The following is a 24,404-nucleotide window of genomic DNA, read 5'->3' as shown; positions in this document are numbered from 1 at the left end:
CAAAATGAGAAAATACCTGACAGACTGTTAAAGGCCGGTTACATACAGATGTTAATTTTTTTCCCCTTCTCAATTCTACACTATAACCTTCCAACCCCACCAAATAAAACACACCACAATTTAACACATAAATTATTCCACAGAATCAGAGAATGATAGCATATTCAGCCAGAAAAGGCCTTAGAGGTCTGTTAGACCAGCAATTCTCAACTCAGGCTGCACATATCAGAGAACTTTTAAAAAATACCAATACCTGGCCCCACCTCATGCCAACTGAATCAGAATTGCTGAGGGTGGGGCCTGGGAGCAGGTATTTCTTAAATTTCCCCAAGGAGATTCCAGTAAGCAACCAAGGTTGAGAATTTAGTTCAACCCTTCATTTTACAGATAAAAACCAAGGTTATGGAGATTTACTTCAGAATCCCAGAGGTGTCAATACATTTCTAAAGCCATCAGTTCATTCCATTTGACATTCAAGAGCCATCTGGTTACCCTATCTTAGGTCTTTGAGAGAGTAGAGCTGACAATTCCCCAATACCTCAAGTTTACATTTGAAGCGGTTCTCCTCTTTGATTGAATTAAGTCCAAAGCAAGATCCAGAGGTTTCTGCCACTAATTTAAGTCAAAGCCCTCACATAGGCTGAACAAACATACACCATGCTAATGTTGGTGTTGAAGGCCTATAGTCCATTTGTGCTGCTATAACAGAATTCCTATGACTGGGTAATTTATAAAGAGAGGAATATATTTCTCATAGTTCTGGAGGCTGGGATGTCCAAGATCAAGGTACCAGCAGGTATGGTGGTCTGGTGAGGTCTGCTCTCTGCTTTCAGGATGATGCCTTGTTGCTACATCCTCCCAAGAGGAGGAACACTATGTCTTCACATGGCAGAATACAGAACAGCAAGCTAGCTGAAGGCTGCATTAAGCCTCTTTTATAAGAGCCTTAATATCGTTCACAAAGGAGAAGCCCTTGTGGCCTAATTAGCTCTTAATATCATCACATCAATCTGTGAAATCAAACAAATCATATGCTTCCAAAATACAATGGTAGGATATGCACAAGATAGACATTTCTATTCCAAAAGTAAGAAGTAGGCAAGAAGAAAGATGTAACAGGTCCAAAGTAAGTCCAAAATCCAACAAAACAAACAACATTAAGTCTTAAGTCTTGAGAATAATATTTGACTCCATGTTCCAATTCCCAGACACATTGGGGTGGGTGTTGGGCCCCCAAGGCCCCAGTGGATTCCACCTTCATGGCTTAACTGGGTGCAACCCATGCCACAGCTCTCACAGGTTGAAGTCAGTATGACTGCAGCTCTCCCAGACTGGCGTTGCATTCTGGTGGCTTTACAGGTCTGGGGTGTCAAGGGTGGCCATGCCCCAAAGCCCCACTAAGCACTATGCTACTGGAGGATCTTTGTGGTGGCCCTGACTCCACAGTTTTGCTGAGTACTGCCCTAGTAAGGACGCTTTGTGGTGGCCCAGACCCCACAGTTCCACTGGGTATTGATTGTTCCAGTGGGGACTCTCTGCAGTGGCCCTGCCCCTGTGGCAAGTCTCTGCCTGGGTGCTGAAGCTGTCCAAGACATCCTTTGAAATCTAGATGGATGTATCCATGCCTCCATACCTCTTGCACTCTGAGAGCCTGCAAAGTTGGCACCACGTGGGTACTGCCAAGATTTATGGCTTGCATCTTCCAGAGCAGTAGGCCAAGCCACATCTTGGACCACCTGAGTCAGAACTGGGAAGGTCAAAGAGCCCTGCACTGAAACATGGGAAGCAGAGATTTGAGTCAGCCCCAGGCGGCAAGCCCTGGGATCTCACAGGTGCCCTGGACCGCATCAGTGTCCTGGGCCTCTACTTTGAAACCAGTTCGACGCTCAAGGCCCTGGCTCTCTGGGCCTGTAAAGGGCATGACAGCTTTGAAGATCCCAAAATGTCTTTAGGGTCATTCTCCCATTCTCCCGTCATCTTGATGAATAGCATCTGGCTTCCTTCTATCCATACCAATCTCCTTAGCAAACTTTTTTTTTTTTTTGTCACACTCTTGGTTTTCTCTCCTAAACATGCTTTTTCATTCTTCACATGGCAAGGCTGAGAATTTTACAACTCTATATGTTCTGTTTCCCTTGTTTTTTAAAAAAAATGTATTCTGTCTTTAAGTCATTTATCACTTTTTGCATCTTACTATAAGCAGTTAAGAAAAGCCATGCAGCACCCTGAATGCTTAGATGTCTAGAGATTTCTTCCACCAAAAATCCTCATTCATTGCTCACGAATTCTACCTTCCACAGGGTCCTAGAATATGGACATAATTCAGCCAAGTTCTTTGCCAGTTTATAAAAAGAATGGCTTCTTTTCCAACTTCGTTCCTCATTTCCATCTAAGACTTCCTCAAAATGGTCTTTAACGTACATATTTTTACCAATGTGGTCAATCTGTTCACGACCACTTAAGTAATCTCTAAGAAGAATCAGGCTTTCCATACAGTTCATCTCTTCTTCCAAATCCTCAACAGAATTTCCCTTACCACTCCATTCTCAGCAATCAAGACTTTTTCCAGCACTCCCTTCAAAAGTGTTCCAGCCTCTCCCCATTACCCAGTTCCAAAGCGACTTCCACAGTTTTAGGTATTTTTTTGGTAACAACTCACTGCTCTGGTACCAATTTCTGTCTTAGTCTGTTAATATTGGGTAATTTATAAAGACCAGAAAATTATTTTTTACAGTTCTGAAGGATGGGATGTCCAAGATCAAGGCGCCAACAGGTTTGGCTGTCTAGTGAGGGCTGCTCTCTGTTACCAAGATGGTGCCTTGTTTCTGCACCCTCCAGAAGGGAGGAATGCTGTGTCCTCCCAGAGCAGAACGTGGAAGGGCAAATTAGCCAAACACTGCATGAAGCCTCTTCTATAAGGGCTTTAATTCAATTGATGAGAGAGGAGCCTTCATGGCCTAATCACCTTCTAAAGACCCCATCTATTTATACCATCACATTGGCCATTAAGTTTCAACACCTGAATTTTGAGAGGGACACATTCAAACCATAGTAAGGTCCCTGTCAATTATTTATCTAATGGAGAAGAGTATTCATTTGAAAAATCCAATGTGGTTGACAATCTAAAAACTCATTCTGTCCTGTTTTGGACTTTCTTTGTAGTTACTGTTGAAGTTGAGAGTGTTTGCTGCTCTTGGGAGTATCTTCAAACAAAACAAGGAAACCACACTGAGAAGGCCTCACTTAGAAGGAACAGAAAGGCAGTCTAGTTTCCCTTTTACCCCCTGCTTAACTCATTCATGCTGAGAAGAAACAGTTCATCTCTCTGATGCAAGATTTGTTCTGGTTGCCAAATTCTAGTATCTTAGATCAGGTGGTACAGGGTGGCCTCTTAAAGCTTGAAAGACAGAAACCTCAGTGGAATGAAAAGGATTTCTATTTTCAGCAGCAGAAAGTAACCTGTTACTCCAAGAGGCAGAACAGGTGAAGAAAAATAAATAACTGAATAATTTTTAAAGTCTCAATATCAGAAGTACAAGTATAGGAAGAACAACTAGAATTTGAAGAGAAGGGTACCCCAAACTCTGCCGTGCACACGCATGTCTCTAGACATCTCATTACAAACAATAGACTCAGGGAGTCATTTCTTCTATTATTATCTATATATCTTCTGGAGTGAGTGACACATTTAAATGTTTGGGTCTCAAGAACTTTTTTCTACATGCATAGTAAATATATGGAGTTGAAAGACCAGTGAAGTTATAAATAAGTAGATTTGTTGCTGAGGAAAATAATTGCCAAGAATGTCAACTAAACAAGTCCATAAGCAAACACAGACACCAAACTGGAAAGACTTGCCAAAAGCCCCAGTATTTTTACCCAAAGACTAATTACTAAATCATTGCCTCATTTTAAAATCCAAGAAAGCAGTAGATTAGACAGCTGTTAAATATCTTACTTCATAAATCGCTATGTTGGAGTTTTCATAGGTAGCTGGAGTTAGACTGCCTGAAGAAAAGGAGAGTCTTGGGAACCTCCCGCTTTGGACCTCTGAGGTAATCTGGAAGCTTACACTGGCACGACTTTCTCTCTGTGAAAGGATTAGGAAAGAAAAGTTATGAACAAAATACTCATGATATAGCACAGAGCTTATCTGAATTTTCTTTTTTATTCCTAAGAAAAGAACCGTATGAGTTGAACTCTGTAAACATGAGGTTGATTGATTTTCCCTATCCTTCTGAACTTTTTTTCTTTTTTAGGTCAGGGTTGGTACCTTGTTTAACCACCATGTAGCACCAAAAAATTATAAAGGTGCTTCCATCTCCTAGAGAGGATTAAAATTATAGATGGGGGCAAGAAAGAATGCCAGTCATAATTTAATCTGGGACCCTCACTTTATAGACAAAAAAGTAAGACCAAAAAAAGATAAAATAAGTTTCCTAATATCGTACAGCTAGTCAATTGTTTAGTTACAAGAATTATTGTTTATAAAAATCTAATATTAAAAAAAGTCAATAGCAGACCTAGGACAGCATCCCACCTTGCTGACTCTCAGGAGTGGCTCTTTTTGTGATACTATCCTGAATGGCATCCTTCTTTGTGCAGGTAAAATTAATGGCAGAGGGATCCCAGAAAGCAATAATAGTAGAGAGTGAGCAGATCACATGCCTATATATAATTTATGAGTCTGATGCTTAAATGGGTCAAATTCTCTATTCCTTGATTTTTGAAGTTGCACACATAAGTCTGGTAGGAAAGGGCTGGGAACTGCACAGTTGAATGACAAGAGGAAGAGTTACCTGCAATCTGTGTTAACCTTTAAAATTGAACCTCTGTATCTTCAATTGAACCGGTAGACTTACTTCACATGAAGACATATAAATCAACAGGTTCCTCATATTCTCCATACCTCCAAATGTGCCTTTCTTAAAATTAAAGCAATCCAGAGCTAGTAGTTACATTTTGGTATTGTCTAGGAGTGCCCCCACCCTCAACTCCAACATCCCTGTTTTATAATTAGGAAACAAAGACCTAGAGAGGTACATAGGGACTGGGACAAAAATCTTGGTGTTATATCTGATCCTGTGTTCTCTCTACAACTACATTATGCTTTATTTTACTTTGCTTGCCAATAAAAATTAATCTTAACTACTTCCCAACACTCTACCCCTTAATAGTCTTTGATCAACTAAAGATTACAGCTGAGTTAGCCCAGAGTTAAGCTCCTTCTATGAAGACTATCACAAAGTTCCAAGACAATGGTAAACTCCACCCAGCCCCCAATGTGCTGAAATCTCAACAGCTCAAAATTCAGACAAGATGGAAAACTTGACTCTTCACATAACCCCAGCATCAACCTGAACACTCCCCAACAGAGCAAGGTCAGGGAGGAATCTACTTCCCTTTCATTCTTTATTTTCATATCTCAGCAGGAGTACCTAGATCTGTATATTGAGATATAGACCTCTCCATGAAGGGCAAAGGAGAAAGCAAGGGAATTGCCAAAATCCACACACATTTTGACTTCAGCTTCATTTTCTTCTAAAAACTTCCTTTCCTAACCTGACTTCTCCTGACCTGCCAATTTTTCTAGACGGAATTAATTTTATATTCACTAAGAGTTTACACTTTCAGACATTCCATTTGGATGGAATTCTTGGCTTGGCTTCTTGACTGATTAGGCACAGCCAGCTGCAAGTTTGTGACTACACAGCAATTAAGGAAAATGTATGCTTCCCCTATCTCTTCCCATCAGAACCTCTGATACAAGCCAAATGCCAAAAGGGATCTGGAGGCCAAGAGCTATGTTCTTCTAGGGTAATGCCATCCTTTTCCACCTGGGCCAAAATAGTAAAAACATAAAATAAAATAAAACAATTTTTTTTTCAATTTACAAAAGAACATTGCCTACTATAAGGCTACCAATCCCTTATAACAGTATACCAATCCCTTAGTAACAGTAATAGTCCCGTTACTATTCATTTTTCTCACTCATGTGGTAAAAAGTGATGACGTTTTATTCTCGTCTCAAAATTTATGCACAAGTGAAAAAAAAACTATCAGGATGAGCAAGATTTTAAAACCCTAGGTACTTTGTTTACCTGAAGGTAGCACTGCTCAGCTATTTATGGTGACTTTGTGAGGCCTGGTATGCTTTAGTCACCCAAATATGGTTTATGTCTCAGTACAAATGAGAGGAGGAATAGGTGGAGGTCTTATAGACTACACTGGACTATTGCAAATCCTATACAAATTAAAGCCTCATTCAGCCCAAAATTGAGCTCTGTGTATCATTTTGATATGTTAGAGCTAAAACATCTAGGCAATTGATATGAACTGTCATTTTGACATGGATACCACCAAAGAAGTGGGGATTTTACAAATAGGTTTATTGCTTTTGACTGAAACTTTACTATATTTTGCTACATTTAGACAATAACTTCTAATCATCTACTTTTACTACTGAACATCCATTTCTGGATAAAACATCTTGTCACAAAAGTGAATACTTTTTTCTTAGTATTGGGTTACATATTAGTATTGCTTCAGAGCTTGTATTTCAACATCTATACTTTCTACTTAAAGCAGGAAATTTTATGCGAGGCATACTGAGTATGGCAAATCCAGACAAATTCCACTACCATGAGTCCTAGGGTCCTTTGGTGGCTCCAAAAATGGGGACTAATATCAATAAATTTTTATGCCACAAGTGTAGAGTGTAGGCTTCAGCCACAGTGACAGTTTTGGCTTTCAGCAATACATTTCCAGGAACACAATATCAACCTTATGAAAAGATCTGATGATTTAAACAAGTAAGAATTAGGGTTATAATTGAAAATTAAATCAAACAGCTGAACAACTAATTTGACTCCAACTGCTCAGGGTAGTACCATGTAAATCCATTCTTACCCAGCCAACTAACTAAATATACCCTTCAATTTCACATTCAGGCAAAATACCAGTTTGGTCACTGAGATAACAATTAATTATCAAATCTGGCACAGTTGTGTAGCAAGAGTAAATGGCACATGAAGACAATATAAGGTGTTTGTATACTCTTCCTATATCCACTACCATACTATAAATTACAGACTAGTGTCTTTACTGTGGCTACATATACTAGCACAAGGAGACACACTAGCTAGCTTTGACAGTACTCTTCCCCACATGTTCTCTTCTCCAAGCTTCTATTTATGCTGTTTCCTCTGCCTAGGATGCCTCACCTATGGGGCCAGATAGGTAATATAAAGAGGTGAAATATGCTGAGTATAAGACAATATAGAGTGGTGGGAATTGTATCAAACTGCAAAGAACATGCCTTTTCCACAAAACACAACTACTACTGAGTTATAGCCAATTGTCAGAATGAGATCCAAGGTTGACAGATCTTCCAACTTTTAAAGAAAACTCAGAAATCCAGATTTTTATATGTAATTTCATAATTTCAAAATTCTGGCTTTTTTTAATAGCTGTGAGGGTGAAACAAAGGTGGTTACCAGTTTGTGACCTAAACAAACCCTATCCTTCCTTCATTAAGACTCAGTTTTTGTGCTGAGTTTCTGAAAAGCCTCCCTCCACTGATCTGCCTCCTCTGAAGTTCTACCACACTCTAGTTTCTTTGTACAACATGGCGTCTCTCTTGTGTGGTATGATTTGTCTCTCTAACTTAACTGCAATCCTCTTGAAATCTGGGACTACATGTCATCTTTCACAAAGCCTAGCCCCAGGGGTAGGACATAGTAGCAGGCCTTTAATGAAGATCACCAATTACATTACAATCACAACCAGTGAAGACCTTTTGGTGAAATGCAACTCTCTTTCACTAGTTGATTAATTCACCAAACTTTTACAAGCACCTACTATATTATAAGCATTATGTTAGGCTAACATTTTAAAAGATATCTTGCTGCCCTTGAAGAAATAACCATCAAATGTTGAGTCCATATATACAAAGAACTACATTAAGTCAAAGCTAAACTACTGCTCAAAGTGCACTGCATTCACTTGCACAACAATGTTCTAAGGCTGCACTATTTAATAAAAATGTAACATGAGCCATATATGTAATTTTAAGTTTTCTAGTAGTCACAATTAATAAAAGGAAACAGGTAAAATTAACTTTAATAATATACTTTAACCCAATATATCTAAAATATTTAATTTTGACATTTAATTAACTTTGTAATTGTTTAAATATTTTTTTAAATTTAATAAGATATTTTACATGTTTTTGTACTGTCTTCTAAACCCACTGAATATTTTACTCTTATAGCATATCACAATTCAGACTAGCCACACGTCAAGTGCTCAATAATTATCTGTGGCTTGTGGCTACCATATTGGACAGGGCAGCAAAAGAAAAGGATACGCCATACCTTACTGCCAAAGTGGGGGTTGATAAACGTTACATCCTCCAAAGTCAGTAGAATTCTATTGGGTCCTTTGATCAACTGGATTTTATTTATACGACGCCTAAAACAAACATGAAATCAGAGGGTCACAAGGGACTGGGTGTTTTGGCAAAGCCAGGGTTAATTTGCCCTAAGATAACAGTTAAAGAATATTCAAGGTATACAAAATAATTGGGAGGATAATCACACATGGATTCTTACCATAGTACCCACAGGAAAAGAAGGAAGCCACCCCGGCCCGCACAACTTGCAGTTACAAAGACCAAAAGAGAAAAATTAAAATGCTCTTGAAGATGCATCAAAAGAGAGGTGCGAAGGCACTACATGGGAATGGTATCTCAGGCTAATAAAATGGTGATCCCACATCAAGGGCACATTCATAACAACACGTCTGAATACATTTAAGGAACTCAATACTCTTTCTCATATGCCATAGTATTTATCCTGATAATACCAGGGCCAAGAATCATTAATCTCCATTTTATAGACAAAAACACATTAGAGAAACAAAACAAAATTGAGCAAATTGGCATGAGATCCCCTAGCCTGAGGCAGAGCTGGAACTTGAATCCTTGCTCCCTGGCTGTGGGCCCAGATTTCTGCCCATAAGACGCTTGTCTTGTAAAGTTGCCAAAGCAACAGGTTGAAAAGTGGAAAAATTCAATCAGTTGGTTGCTTTGTCTACATGATTCCAAACAAGTAGGCTGACTGAGTTTTCTTCTTTTACTGAATTGGTCTCTTGTCTGAGCATTACAGACACAGTTTAAACCTGATTCTCTCTAAACATGCCCATTAATTTGTAGTGAATGTAATTATTTTCTACAAATCAATTACTAGACACACAGGAGTTTATGATGTGTACTCACACAGTCAGGTAGGTCTGACTGGGCAACTTGAAGACCTGGAGGGAATCTTGATTAGTCGGTATGCTCGTTTTGTTGTTTTGTCTTGGGGGCTCTGACAGCTACAATTTGGCTTTGCTTTTTCCATAACCCCATAATGGTTACTCTGTGGAATGTGTTAAAGCCAAGAGCCATCGTGGAGAAAACAACCACTGAATCAAAATGCTTTGTCAAGTTGCTTTAAGAAGTTTACAATGTCACTGTAGCTTTAAATATCAGCAACTCAGTTTTTCTCAGTGATTCCACTGGTTTGTAAACAAACAATTAATGTGTTTCTAATTGTCTGCCAACAAACATGTCCCTTATCACTGTGGGAGCTGCTGCCCTGCAGAGAAAATTAAAAGAGCCCTGTAGTGGATTCTTGGGTACAGCACATGAATCTTTTGGCAAAGTAAAGCATCACTCCCTAACTCATCTGTTTCATATGTGTGGTGAATTGTCTTAAAACGGGCACACCTGTAAAAATAATCATGCTACAGAGTACACTCTAGTAGAAAGCAAACTGGACTCCCAGTCCAGAGATCTGGGATGTGGTGCAGATTCTGTCATTAATTAGCCAGGTCCAGGTGACCTTGGATAAATAATTTAACCTCTGCATGGCTCAGCGTCCTCATCTAGCAGGATAATAGTCCTTGCATTACCTGCTTTATAGAGTTGTTTTGAAAATCAAATCAGATAATGTATGTGAAAGTGCTCTGAAAAGCATAAAGCACTATGAAAGTATGAGGGCTCATTATTATCATTATCATCATTAGTATAACAAAGCACGGGAGAGCTTTATAGAAAGGCGATGCAATCTGGTTCCGGAGGAGTAGGGAGAAAGGAGGAGTTCAAAGAATCCTTTGTTTTGGGGTGGTTGGGTTCTTTGCATGTCTTTCTTTCTGAAAAAAAACTTAAACAATCAAAACATACAGAAAAGGAAGGAACAGAGAGTTACTCTCCTGCAAGTAATCACCGTCTATTACAGAATCTCATCAGCCGCTCAGCTCTTCTGATTGCAGCCGTGGTGGGCAGAGAGAGGGAGGAAGGCAGCAAAGAGGGGGCATCTTTTGTGCTTTGTTAGCTGAAGAACCAAGGACCAAGTGAGTCTGGGAAATGATGTACCTCTTTCCCATCTCTGAGTTTTCTGTGACCACTTGAAGTACCAATTGTCTCAAACTCATTTTCCTCTCCAATCATTTTCCTCTCTAATCAGGTCCCTCTCCAATAATTTTCCTCTCCAACCTTTGCCCTTCAGCCCACAAGATTCAAACAAACCCCTCCCCACTGTTTTTGTTTTTTTATTTTCTTTTTTCCTCCCTTTTCCAAGAATTGCAGACTAGGCTCACTCAAAGTGCAAAGAACCAGTCCATACAGTGAGAAAGATGAGTGAGAACTGTCAGTTGGGGGGTTGACAAGTAACATAAACAGCTGAGTGACTACATTTTCCACACTGCCATGGGATGTTTTGGCATTAGGTAGACAGAGTCTGTTACTCCTCAAATTTCTCTAGACAGGGAAGCTTTTTGATTGGATAGAGTTTATTTTTGCTAAGTATCTAATGATGTTAATTAAATACTTTATTCTTCGGCAGCAGCTAAGTTAAAGATATTGAATTTCTATTCTTAGCAGGAATATATCCCAGTTACAGAAATTAAAAGAAAAACTTCCTTTGAACTAGTGTCTTTATCAAGTGTGTTTTAACAATTCATAAGCTACCTACGACTCTGTGTGACTTTATCAAATTTCTAATACTGGGGAAATTTAATAATAGAAGTTTTTCACAGCTATGCCAACATTTTAAACACTAAGAGTAACACCTGTTATGGTTTCAATCCAGGATTTCACAGACTTATTAAAATATCAGAGCTGGGAAGGCTCTTAAACATCATCTAATCCAATTTCTTCATTGTGCAAATGAGAAAATTCTGGCCAAGAAAGGTTAGGTGGCTTGCCCAAGGTCACACAGCTATTTAATACACTATAGAAATTTTTTCGTAGAACTCAACAAAATAGCCTCACTCTATTCCCTACCAATCCAGGCCATATTGTTGTCAGGACCACCCTTACTAAGAGGTGACAATGATGTGGTTTGCAGGGTGGCAATGGAAAAATGAGATGGCTATAATTTATTTTATTTTTCACTTTCCTCCAATTGTTCTAGTATGGAGAGGGTCCAAGTGTTAAAATGCAAAGTTTCTAAGAAACAGCTGTCATGTTAGGCCATCTTCAGCCACTTATCCCTGGTTCTGTAGTACCTCATTAGATTATTTGGTCATGTACTAAGGGATCTGAGGGAGGAAGGCAAAACTTGATGATAATAAAGATGTTGATGGTTAGACAGGATAACTTTTGCCCAAGGAAGCAAGATGGCAGAAATCTGGAATGTGATACCCTGGACAAAAGGCATGAGTATCAAAGTGAAGATCCTGAGCTTCCAACAATCAGCAAGAGAGTTCCTTATTCTTGGGAAGGGGTTGAGATTTTACCATTTATTGAGCACCTACTATGAGTCACATACTGTTCTAGGTGCTTTACTTATTTTAGTTTACTTAATCCCCATTATAGTCCTATGAGTTCATACCATTATTCCTAGAGCTTGGATTTTAGCAAAGTCTGCCTAATTCTTGAAATTCATTAAAATATCTCAATTCCATTCCCCATCATCACATATCATTTGGGCAAGGAGATGGTTACAGGAGACTCTGCTAGGAGAAAGGAGAACAAAGATAGGGAGTACACAGGCCCTAAAGTACTAGTTCTCTTATTTCACCATTGTGTTGAGAGCCAGATCTATTCACAGGCAACAACACTGACAACACAGCTGAGGAAGTTATTCTTGGCATCATGAAAACACTTCACTCTAAATGGGGCCTGTAGGAATGGTAAACCACTGTGGAAAAAAGAAAATCAGTGGGTCATGTAATGAGGCAATTGTAATGAAACAGGACTTCCTGGAAATCAATATTAACAAGGCTATTATGGGCTTGTATTTTTTTATATACAAAAAGAACAAAAAATGTACCTTATAAAGTAAGCAAATCCATTAATAAACAGCAGGGCTATAAGCAAAGTAAGGCAGACCATCATGGCAAAGGCAGCATCGATGCCTGCAGAGAGTGAGAGGAAGAGGAAGAATGGCATTATCAGAGAGAGGCAGTAAATAAAGGGCACCGCAGAGTGACTCCTCATGCTTTCTGGTGACTCTAAAATCAAGCCACATCTACCTAACCTAATTCCATTTTTTCTCAGCACAGTCTGTCTTGTTGACTTTATGGACACAGAAAGCAATTTCACTGTTCTGAAGCAAAACCACTCACCACTCTGACAATAACAAATCACATGAATTAAGGCTTACCAGAGTGTTTCTTTGGAGGAAAAAGTCCACGAATGGAAAACTTTGAGTACCTTAATTTAAGTTGGACAGCAATAGAGTTCTTGAGAATAAATATGTTATCTCACCTGTGAAGGGTAAGTATTACCTTGCCTTCATAAAATAAAAGGCCTTTTTAATTCACCTGAGCCCATAGACCTTGCAAGTTATAGATGAAAAACACAGAACTTCTCCTTCAAGGGTGAGGGTAAGTCTGGTTTTGATAATTAGTGTTTTCATCAGAATGTAAATTAGCCTCCATAAAATCTAAATAATTGGATAGATTAGTAAGATTTTTGAGGGAAATATGATGTGAGTGAAGGCGTAGCTGGATATATCATGCTAAAGCAAAGTAGAAATCAAAGCCCCTTTCAAATAGATGCATTTGGTTTTAAGAGTATGGTATACAGTTGCATAATAATATGGGTCCTTCCAATGATCCCCTCTGGCTCTCAGAGATTTGACCAAGTTTCCCCTCTTCCACAAGCTAGAGGAGTTCCACCAGTCAATCAAACTGCAAGTATTTACTGGATACCTACTGTGTTGGGCAGTTGGACACCATAAAAATTATTAGCTATGGTCCCTATCCTCAAAGAGCAATATATTTGGGAGTGGGGGTTGAGACAAAATCAGTACACAAGAAACAATTGAAAAGCAATTTTGTGCTAAGCTGTGAGGCACAAACTTTTATTTCAATGGGAGTTCAGAGAGGAGAGAGTATCGACATGGTATTTCTGTGGTGGGACCTGATTGGCAGGATTTGGAAACATCAAGGGATGGATAGGGGACCTTGAAAGCAGGAGAAACAATCATAGGTCATAGCCTACAAAAGAGCAAGAAGAAGGCTAATGTCTTCCTCTTTTTAGAGTAAACTCTTTGGGAAAGAGTGGGATTCTTTTTAAAAAGAGTGGTGGGGAGGCTTTTAAATTGTGGATGATTATTCAGGGCTGCAAAGTACCTCTCATTGTTCTTATTATTTTAAATTAACTAGATAGAGTGCCAAGAGGTGTACGTCACTCGAATGCAAATGACTGATTTTATGCATGTTTCAATATTAAAATACGCCTTCTCCTAAAGAGGTTCCCTTGTAACCCAAGCTGAGCCAAATTGACTACTAGCGATTTTCCATTCCTTACCTCCATGGCAGATCTTCCCTTCTGCAAACCAGCATTTTGCATCTGCTCTAGGGGGCCTGCCACCAGGGAAGTGAATAGGGATCCCTCCGAAACGTAGCAGCTCCATTTCCATGTCCACAGTGTAGGTGCTATGGAGTTCCCATTCTTTCCAGTTGGTGTCCAGGATTACATATTCTGAAATTCCATTTCCATTTGAATCTGTCCTTATCAACTGGTTGAATCCATAGAACTGCATGTTTCTGGAATGCTGAACCAGGCTGGCAGCACCAGCCTGTCCATTTTCTTTCATAGCATTATTCATGGCTTGTGCGATAAAGTAAATTGAATTGTAGATGGTTCCAAACAACGGTGAAACCTATTTTTAAAAATTACAATTATCTTGAGCCCTGGTCACCCTAGAGCAATCTCAGAGTATATTCTAAGCCTGTGTTCATTATTATGGTCTGCACGTCTGAGTGAAGTAGAGCTATGAAGACCCAGAGGAAAAAAATTGTTTCTAAGGACTTGCTCAGTTTCTCCCCTGAATTTTCCTGTTTTTCTCCCCCAGGCCGTCACATCTTTAAATATATCAAATATGACAATTTTATGAGCAAACCAAGTCATACACAATATATTTTTATGCTTCTAAACTAAGAAAATGATTTAGAATTATAAAGGGCACTTAAGAAAAACAACTATAGAATAGACAAGGGGAATTCAAAGGAAATATGCCAGGTTAATTACTGGTGCACTGTGCATGGTAAAATCATTTTGCTGGCACTACTGGAGTGGTAGGTGTGTGTGGAAAGACTGTAAATAATGTGTCTCCACAGTCCATGTCTGTATCCTGTCTTAGTTCAAAACGGCTATTTTTCTGGACACATGCTCCCCAGAGAAAGTGAACATTAGAATTCAGTTTTAAACACATACCTACACATACACACTCACATGTATGCACACGCAAACATCCACCCTGACACATACGCACCCAGCTATCTAGAACCAAAGTTTGCAGAGTATAGAGAATATGAATTTTAGTCAGAAAACCTATTGGTGTGCAAAGTGGCAAAGCTTCGACTTAAAACAGTAGGACTGCTAGGGTGGATAGCATAACTATGCCTGCTAAATAAATATGGTAAAAGCAACAATGTTTTTGTATACTATGCCCAGATGCACTGCCCATTAACCTTGTAAGTTTGTTTTTGTATAAAATCTTGTATCTTTTTTCCAAAAAGGTAGAGGATGAGAAAACAATTCCTCCCTTCTCTGTACCTCCCCCCACATGGCCCCTCACACACGCGGCCATGGCTTCATGGTTTTCCATGTCACTTCATTTCTAGGATGGAGTTCAAGAAAGCTATGGTCATGCCATTTTTCTGAGCATCAGGGAAAGCTGATACTTGCTACTTTGGTTTCACAAGGTCTAGAAAGCTAAGCTCCTGTAACAACCTTCATGTGAAAAAAAAGGGCTTAAAATGGAGTGAATCATTTTTTATTAGAAATAAAAGTCAAGATGCAGAGAGGTGTAGCAGATAGCAAGACACTGCCATGTCCTGTTAATGTAGAGTGGGGGTTTTCAACACCAGCTGCACGTTAGAATTACCTGAAGAGCGTCAAAAATAGCAGTGCCAAACCCAACCCAGACCAACAAAAAGAGATGCTTTTAGTTTGATACTCCAGTAATCAGCATTATTGAAAGCTCCTCAAATATTCTAATACGCATGCAGGATTTTAAGACATCAGTATAGAAGATGATACCCTGTCCTGTGATCAGTGCCTAATGCCAGAATGTTTGAGAAAGTCATTTATCAGCTTTCTCTGTGCTTCCGTTTCTTCCTCTGTGAAAAGAGAACACAGAATCATGAATGTCTAAACTTTAGAAGTCATCTTGTCTAACTATCTTACATTATAGGTAAGAAAGGGAGACACAGAGAAGTTACATGATCTGTCAAGTTCACATACCTGAGCATAAAATAAGGAGTAAAATCAGGTCTCCTGTTTCTCAGTTTAGCATTCTTTATTGGAATATATGTCCCCTGTGGTCCCTTCTGGCTCTGAACTCCTGTGAAAATTCCTAATACTTGGTATAGTTCAGGGACAAAATTTAGCTTGTAGACATTTTCATAGCCTGTTTAAGGGTTCTTCTTCATCTCGCTGACCTCTCTCTTCACGTTGGAGTGCCCCAAAACTCAGTCTTTGGTCTTCTTCTCTGTCCACACTAACTTCCTTGGTGATCTCTTTTGTTCTCGTGGCCTTAAGTACTAGATCTATGCCATAACTCTCAGATTTATACTTCCAATTCAGACCTATAGCCTAAATTCCAGATTCATATACTCAATTGCCTACTTTTATATCTCCACTTGGATGTTAAAAATCAACATACCCAATGTTGAACTCATGATATTCACCCCAAATCCTCCTGATCCATCTACAACTAGTCTTGTCAATCTATGTTAATAACTACTCCATTCTTCTAGTTGTTCAGGCCAAAACCTTGCCGCACATAACAGAGCTAACTACTAGCAGAGCAGAAATCAATACCTCAGTCTCCAGAGGGTTTTATTCCAATGATCTTCCTTCATCACTCTGTCTCAAGATGTACTCTGTAGAAATAGATCATGAATGGATGGCATGTGCTGCCACCAAGGTATCCACACTTAGTTGCCTAGCGCACGCTGAGCTCCCTTAAGAGGTTTTCACTAATTCCCCCTCCTGACATTCTTGGATGCTCTATTTGATTGTCTTTGGAATTTCTGCAAAACCCTGACTGTTTTCTGGGGGCTTTGGTAGGTTATGACAATAAGTGAAGGATGGAAAGTGGAGTATAAAATCAATACTAGTAAAACAAATAAGTGAAAAAAAAAAAAAAACAAACAGGGCAGCAAGCTCCTGAAAGCAAACAGAATGCTAGTGTTCTGTTTTGAAAGGCACAGAGCCCTCTGGGAAAGAAAACTGCATCTACCTACAGCCAAAAGTGAAGATTAAAACTCAAAAACAACATTCCCAACTCTGAGTTTCTCCAACACACTGGGTTTTCAGCTGGCCAGGCTGTGCTGGCTTTTGTGCTCTGATTGACCTATTGGAGCTGACTGACAGAAACTCCCCAAGATGACTGAAACTGAAGCCTGTTCTTCAGGATTCTCTAGCCTAGACAACACATGTACTCACAGCCACAACACTATGGTAGAGAGACTTATAGCATAGCTATAGTAACAGCATTCACTTGCAAAAGAGGGGCTGTCACAATGGTCCACTGTCACTTCGAGGCCTTGGAGTTGTGCTGTAGTTGGTTTGAGTTCCTGTTTCACCCATTGTGCCCTTCAGCAAAGGGAATTGCCTCTTCCCATACATCAAGGGCATACTCTGTTGGCATCATTCACAAAAGGTCTCTAGTTGCACTTGCCACAAATAATGAGAAAGAGAAAAGGTAAAAGGTGGAACACGGGAAGAAGAAGCATTCTCTACAGGCCTCTATCCAGCTTCTCACTGAAGCTCCAAAAAAGTAAGACAGAATTAGCGGGAACTTCTGTCAGAGAGATGATCTTGTTGACATCGCAGTCCAAAATGGTGAGACCACTGATGACTAAGCCTATTGTTTTTGCCTACTCTATAGACCTGAACCTGAAAGAATTAATTATGAATGATAATTAAAACGTATCACTGGTTTTTATTCTGTTACTTTAGATAGCTCTACCCTAGGCTTTTAAAGTTTTTATCCAAGAGAATAAGGTTTGGATCAGGAACAGTAATATCTGAATTTGTTCAGTATAATGGTTTGTGCTGTTGTTAAGTTGACTACCATCAGTTCAGATTTACTGTGTCTGAGAAGACACAAAACCGGCTTCCCAAGAATTTTGTCCTCAGAAGTGTACATTAAAACATGCCTAGCTTGAAAAGCCATCACTTGAAGGACAAAATGGCACATCAATTATGAACAAAAAGTCAGGCACATGCACAGATCAAGAAACCAAATGATAATTGAATTCTTGTTATTAAAGGCAGTACCTCCAATAATGCATGATCTCAACCCTTGGGCATAGCCAAGAAATGGATAAAAGACCAATGTGTTTGATGTGATGCACATCAACACAAAACCCTTATTTTGTATAGAATGCGGTAGAAAGACAATCTTAGCCACTGTGAGCTGCAGGCAACCTTTTCTGACAACCTTGTTTGGTGTGCCCCATTCTGGAAAGTTCCAGTCCTAAACACATCTGCTGCAGCCTAGCATCCCCCTGCCAGGCACCCATATTTAGGGTAATGGAAAACAATAGCAATAACGAGCATAAGGTCCCCAAGTTTGCTAAGAAATCCTAAGGATTTCCTTTGCTTAATCAAATAACTGTACATTTGAAAAAATATCCAAAATGTGTGTTCCAGCCATATATATTTGTGGCCAATAGAATTTAACTGAAAACAAGCATTGGGAATACAATGAAAAGGAAGAATGCAAGCATCAAACCCTAATTCAGAAGTCTAATTTGTGCCAAAATTTAAAGGTACAAAGTTATAATCCTTGCCCAATCATCCTGAGACCAAATTAGGAAGTTCATCACTGGTGTGCCCACCCCTCAAATCTCTCTATTCTGATTTATTGTTCTCTTTTCACAGGTCCTCATAAGGTCCTAGTACCACCTACATTACAGGAAAACAATTCAATAAATCTATTCAAATCAAAGTATTAGTCACTTAGCAATGTTACTTTGCCTGAGTAAAGCATTGGCATTAGATATTATTAGCACAGTGGAATAAAACACAAGCCTAATGTGTGGTTAAATGATCAGAATCTGGTAGCAGCCTTGGGGTGGAATCCCAGCTCTGCCACTTTCCAGCTGTATGACCTTGAGCAAGTTACCTTGAGCCTTAGTTTCCTCAACCACAAAATGTAGATGTTAATATATCTAATTTGTAGGCGTTATCTGAGGATTCCATTGGATCATTTATGTAAATGACCTGGTACAGAGTAAACACTGAATATACAACAGCTGCTATTGTTTGCATTTCAGAAGAGGAGCATAGGGCTCTGGTAACATCATCCTGGAAGTATAGTGTTCAAGTCCCTTGTCCTAGTTTTGAACTGGTGACCAAGAAGTACTAGAGTCCCAATTTTAGATCCAATTTCCTTAGCACCTGAATGGAAAAACTGTTCTCCTTCATTGGGGGAAAGATCTCATTTCTATTTTGATCTCTATTATATCCCCTGCAGAGTGCCTGACCCACAATAATAATAATAATAATAACTTTAATAATAATAATAATGGCTAACATTAATTGAGGGGTTATCAGGTGTCAGGCAAACTATGTAGTGTGTTCATTCATTTAATCCTCACAAGAACCCTGTTAGGTAGGTACTATTGTTATTTTCAATTTTTAAAATGAGGAAAAGAAGACATAGAGAGCTTAAATAAACTTGAGGCAGTCTGCCTTCAAAACCCATGATCTTAACCTTCATATTAAGTCTGAGCTTAATAAATACTTACTAACTTAATTAATAGGCTTTGGTGAACTCAACAGTAAAATAATATCACATGCACCCTTTCGTGACTTATTTTTTCCTTTATGACTTTCCATATTCTTCCTGACTAAATGTAATGAAATCAAGATTTTTTTTTTACTTCACTCTCTTTCTCCTCTCAAACATCACTCTCAAACAAAGAGAACACAAGGAACAGAAACACTAAATCTCCATATCTAATGGTATCAGGAAACATCTGTAACCCTGTACCACAGAATCTGAAAATAAAAATTTGCTACAAACATGGCAACTGATTTAGCAAAGTGGAGAACAGTCAAACCTAAGTGCCTGCAGAGGGGAATTATTGATAAGCAACAAGCAGATCTGCCCCGTAAGAATCCTGGAAAGACTTAGTAATTACAACCACCAAGTACTGTAGAAGTGAAGGTGAGGCCAAACACTAAAAGAGGGAGAGCTCTTTGAATGTCTGCGTAATAAACATGTAGACATCCCCCATACCCGCCTCTACTGGGAGGTGCAGATGTCTACAGGAAACAGATTAAATTGATTCAGAGTAGCTCCAGAGCTGGGGCACTAGACAAAAAAGAAGTTGGAAATGAGGTGGAGCACAAAAAAACAGTGATGGAGTTAAAGTTTTCATTCTTTTTTTTTTTTTTTTTTTTTTTTTTTTTTTTTGAGACAGAGTCTGGCTCTGTCGCCCAGGCTGGGGTGCAGTGGCCAGATCTCAGCTCACTGCAAGCTCCGCCTCCTGGGTTTACGCGATTCTCGCGATTCTCCTGCCTCAGCCTCCCGAGTAGCTGGAACTACAGGGCCCACCACCTCGCCCGGCTAGTTTTTTTTTTGTTGTTGTTTTGGTTTTTTTTTTTTTTTTTTGTATTTTTTAGTAGAGACGGGGTTTCACCGTGTTAGCCAGGATGGTCTCGATCTCCTGACCTCGTGATCCGCCCGTTTCGGCCTCCCAAAGTGCAGGGATTACAGGCTTGAGCCACCGCGCCCGGCCAAAGTTTTCATTCTTAATGGTGAGAATCCCAGTCTCCTCCCAACATTGCTTCTGGAATACTGACAGCTATGATTATGACTCCCGAGAAGATTAGAAGACTCTTCTCTGAAGAAAAAGACTACCTCAAAAGCCAAGGCATACAGATATTGACCAAAAGAAGCAAACAAAAAGCAACAGGTTAGCCAATTGCCCTGTACTGAAGCCCACTTGTCAATATATCCATCATGCACATAAACCTTCAAATCTGCGGACATCTAAGGAAAACTTTCAACATGAAATAAAAACATGAAAAAATAGGAACTGAGGAAAAAACAGATAAAATAGAGAGCAGAAGAAAATGTCAAAAGAACTATAATGAGTTCCTCAGTGAAATAGGAAAAATACTGTATTGATAAAACAAAAGCAGAATGCTATTAAAATAATCAAACAACAAGAATGAACTCTTGGAAATTAAAAACATAATTAAATCATTCTTAAGAATTAGTAAAAGTGTTGGAACACAAAGATGAGAAACTCTCCCAGGAAGGAAAACTAAAAACAAAAATATGGACCATATAAGATAAATAATAAGACAATTAAAAGATCAACCAAGGACATCTTATATCTTACATATCTCATAGTATTTCCAGAGAGAAGAAAGACAATGTTCTTCAAGAAATTAACAAATAAACAAGAGAAGAAAATTTCTCATAAGGGATCAGCTTCTAGATTGAAAGCCTCCACCAATACAGCATATTATGTGTCAAAGACTCATACGTCATCATGAAATTTCATAGCATCAGAAATAAGGAGAACATTTTAAAAGTTTCTGAGGGGATAAAGAGGAATGAAAATAGGTTGTATCAAAAGATTAGGAATAAGAATAACATCAGTGTTCTCAATACCAACAGTGGAAATTGGAAGACAACGTGACGTGTCTTCAAAGTACTGACGGAAAATGATTTCTATCCTAGATTTATATACTCATTCAAACTATCAATCAATAGTGAAGATGAAATAATGACTTTTCGGACATGCAAAATCTCAAAAATTTACCTCCTGTAAAAAGCTACTACAGGGTGTGCTCCACAAAAATGACAGATTAAACCAAGAAAATAGGACATGAGATTCATAAAACAGTAGATCCTGCAGAGAAGAGAAAGAGACATTTAAGAATTATGAAAATAGAAAACTAGCATAATATTAATAGTTGTGCAGCAGCCTTAGGGAGCAACATGTTTAGATTGGAATAGGAAGACAGAGAGCCCCAGCAAAAACAAATGAAATTGATAAGAGATTTAATAGGCTTTACTATGTATAAAATTGTTTTGAGAGGATTTTACAGCCTTATCAGAAAGTATGGAAAGACTTAGACATTCAAATTAAGGTAAGCAAATTAAAAAATAAAGCAATTATTAACCCTGGTAAAAATGAAAAGTTACATGTGACAAGAATTATAACCATAGTATATCATGTGGATCAGCAATAAATGATATTTACCTAGGTACTATGTTAAAAATACTAAATGTGGATTTAACTATAAATCATGACATAACCATATTTAAGGTTTAAAGGAGAGTAAGGAACTACAAAAAAACTAAGAGTGCTCCTCAACTATAATAGTAATGCAACAAATAACGCTCAAAATTGATTAATCAAGAGTCACCAGTAGCAGCATAGCATTTAGAAACATAGAAGTAAATACCAGAATAAAGAGCTAAAAAAATATGAAAGTGGTTGCTTCTGATGAAGGGAAGAAAGAAGGCCTTATAGACTGCTTTGTTATTTATATAAACCTTTTAGCATTTCTTGACTTTTAAAACTATGTGTATGTATCACTTTGATAGCTTTTTCTTCATTTCATTTTTTACTTGTTAAAGAAGCAAGGGTATAAATTAAGAGATGTTGCAGACAACTGCTGTAGGCAATGCTCCTTGTATATAGAAATCTCCATTTCATTGAAAGTTATTGGGCAAGGGAGAAATACAGTGATCCTGTTAATGCATTTGCTTAACCATTTATTATCTGTCTCTCTCACTAAAATTTAAGGTCTATAAGGGTGGCAATGAGTGATGTGCTAATAAGTGTTTGACAACAGCCATATGGAGAGGGGAAAAAAAACTCTTATTTGTAGCATTTGCCCGTTTCTGTGGTGTAACTACTACTATCATGCCTGATTTCAAGCTACCAATTGATGTCACTGAATGCAGAGCTGGGAAAAGATGCACAAAATCAGCTTTTCTGGACTGGTTCTAATATACCATTGCTAGAAACCCGTCTGTCTTGTTTAGTGTTCTACCTAGGGTTCAGCGTAGTGCCTAGCACATCACAGGTGCTCCATAAATAGTTGTTGACCTGTTGACCAAATAGGGAACAAAAAACAGAAGCCCAGGGATAGGCAAATATCAAACTACATAATTTGATCTGAGAATATGCCATTTATAATTTTGAAAGCTGGAAATACTGAGAGACTCTCTGCCAGTAATCAGAAAACTTCAAGAGAGTAGGAAGCTAAAGTCAGATTGTAACTTAGATGCTAGGTCACCACCAATCAATAAGGTCATCCTAGCCTCAAAGGAGAAAAAGTGGAAAAAAAGGTAGCTGTGAGCCAGGCACTCTGATAGTCACTTTTTACATGTTACTTTGTTTAATTTTCACAGTAGTCCTAGAAAATATAGCTCACAAATCCATTTTACACATGGAGAAACTGAGGCTCAAATGTCTAAGTAACTTGCCCAAGGGCACCCAGCTAGTAAAAGTGAGAGCTAGAATGTAAACCCAAGTTTGTCTAAAACCTTAACATTTGCAGTTTCTGCTATACTGGCTGCCTTCTAAAGCACCTTTGAGCAAGATAATTTAGGGAAAGTGGGGGTTTTGTTTATTAGAGACATGAAGATAATTATCTCACCCTTTTATCATTCTTCAGTTATGAAGGTCCAGACTGGGCACCTGCAAACTGAGGGGTACAAATGCATCCAAACAGGCTTTTTCATAAGCTCTGGATTCTTTGTTGTAGCTATTCTATTTCCTTGTGTAAAGCAGAGTGCAGGCTGCCTAGCAACCAAGCTAATGGCATCTTTTTTTGCCTTAATTACCTTATGTTTTCCACAAGCTCAAAAGGATTGACGCAAATATCAAGAGGAGAAGGTCTGAGTTTTTATATCAAAATACCTGTTCATATATATACGAACAATACACATACACATACATGTGCGCACACACACACATACACCCTCTCCTTCCTTTGATTCTTTGATTAAAATAGAAAGATGACTTTAATTTTATCTATGTGATGCCATACCATTGGCTAAAAAGTACAAAAATTCACTATCTAGTTGCTTGCCTATAAACACATCAAACAACAGGTTTGACCAACCATTCTCAGCAATTTGAGGAGTTTTGCAATTCTTTACTAAACTGACCAGTTGTTTTCAGCTATGTGTGTGTGTGCATGTGTGTGTCTCCTAAAAGAGAGTAATACTTATTATAAACTTATCAGTAACAATAAAGTCCAAATCCAGCACTGTTAATATCTCTGTTATTAATTTGTTTATTAGAACAAGAATCAGAAAAATATTTGATATAAATCCTCCAAGCAGAAAGAGATACATAAACCTAAATTTCATTTGAATCACTATTCAGACAGAGAAGCAGCCCACAGGATGATGAAATAAAGGACAGATAAAAAAGAATATGAATATCAGACACAATCAGCTGCCTACCTAACAGCCTCTTTCTTGCTAACAGAATCTCAATTTTGTTCACATTTTTCCAGCAGCTATATATTTTGTTCACACTTTTCAATCACAGTTGTCACATTCCTCCTTCCAGATTATTGGTTTAGGCATGGGCATAGGACACAATTGTGACAAAGAAGGTATGGGAAAAAGTCTGCTTGGGAGATTCTGGGAAAGATTTCCTCACTCTTAAAAAGAGATACAAGGGAAAGACAGCCTCCACTTTCACCTCTGGACATTTCCACCTGTATGTGATGTCTGGAACTGTGGCAGCCACCTTGGGACCATAAGAGGAACAAGCTCATGAGGGCAAGTTTAGCATGCTACGGCTTGCAAAGTGGAAAGATGAAAAGAACATGTTTCATTGATGACATCATTGACTGCTGAATTAACCAACCCTGGGGCCCTCCTATCTTCAAATTTTGAAAAAGA

At 38.6% G+C, this 24,404-nt stretch overlaps 1 protein-coding gene across 2 annotated transcripts in view; it reads right to left on the bottom strand.

Moving 5' to 3' along the window:
• The window catches only part of LOC105490463 (guanylate cyclase 2F, retinal), a 107,238-nt gene that overhangs the window by 64,320 nt on the left and 18,514 nt on the right, over nt 1-24,404 (bottom strand). For both annotated transcript variants that reach the window (XM_011756108.2, XM_071088520.1), the window contains 4 exons: nt 13,802-14,156; nt 12,318-12,402; nt 8,376-8,472; nt 3,959-4,090 (listed from right to left, as the gene is read on the bottom strand). In XM_011756108.2, coding sequence (XP_011754410.2) covers nt 3,959-4,090; nt 8,376-8,472; nt 12,318-12,402; nt 13,802-14,156 — 669 coding nt within the window. The remainder of the gene's footprint in view (nt 1-3,958; nt 4,091-8,375; nt 8,473-12,317; nt 12,403-13,801; nt 14,157-24,404) is intronic.

The sequence above is a fragment of the Macaca nemestrina genome, chromosome X, assembly GCF_043159975.1.
Source record: "Macaca nemestrina isolate mMacNem1 chromosome X, mMacNem.hap1, whole genome shotgun sequence".
In the NCBI taxonomy this organism is placed as follows: Eukaryota; Metazoa; Chordata; class Mammalia; order Primates; family Cercopithecidae; genus Macaca; species Macaca nemestrina.
This window is presented reverse-complemented; position numbering and strand designations above follow the sequence as displayed.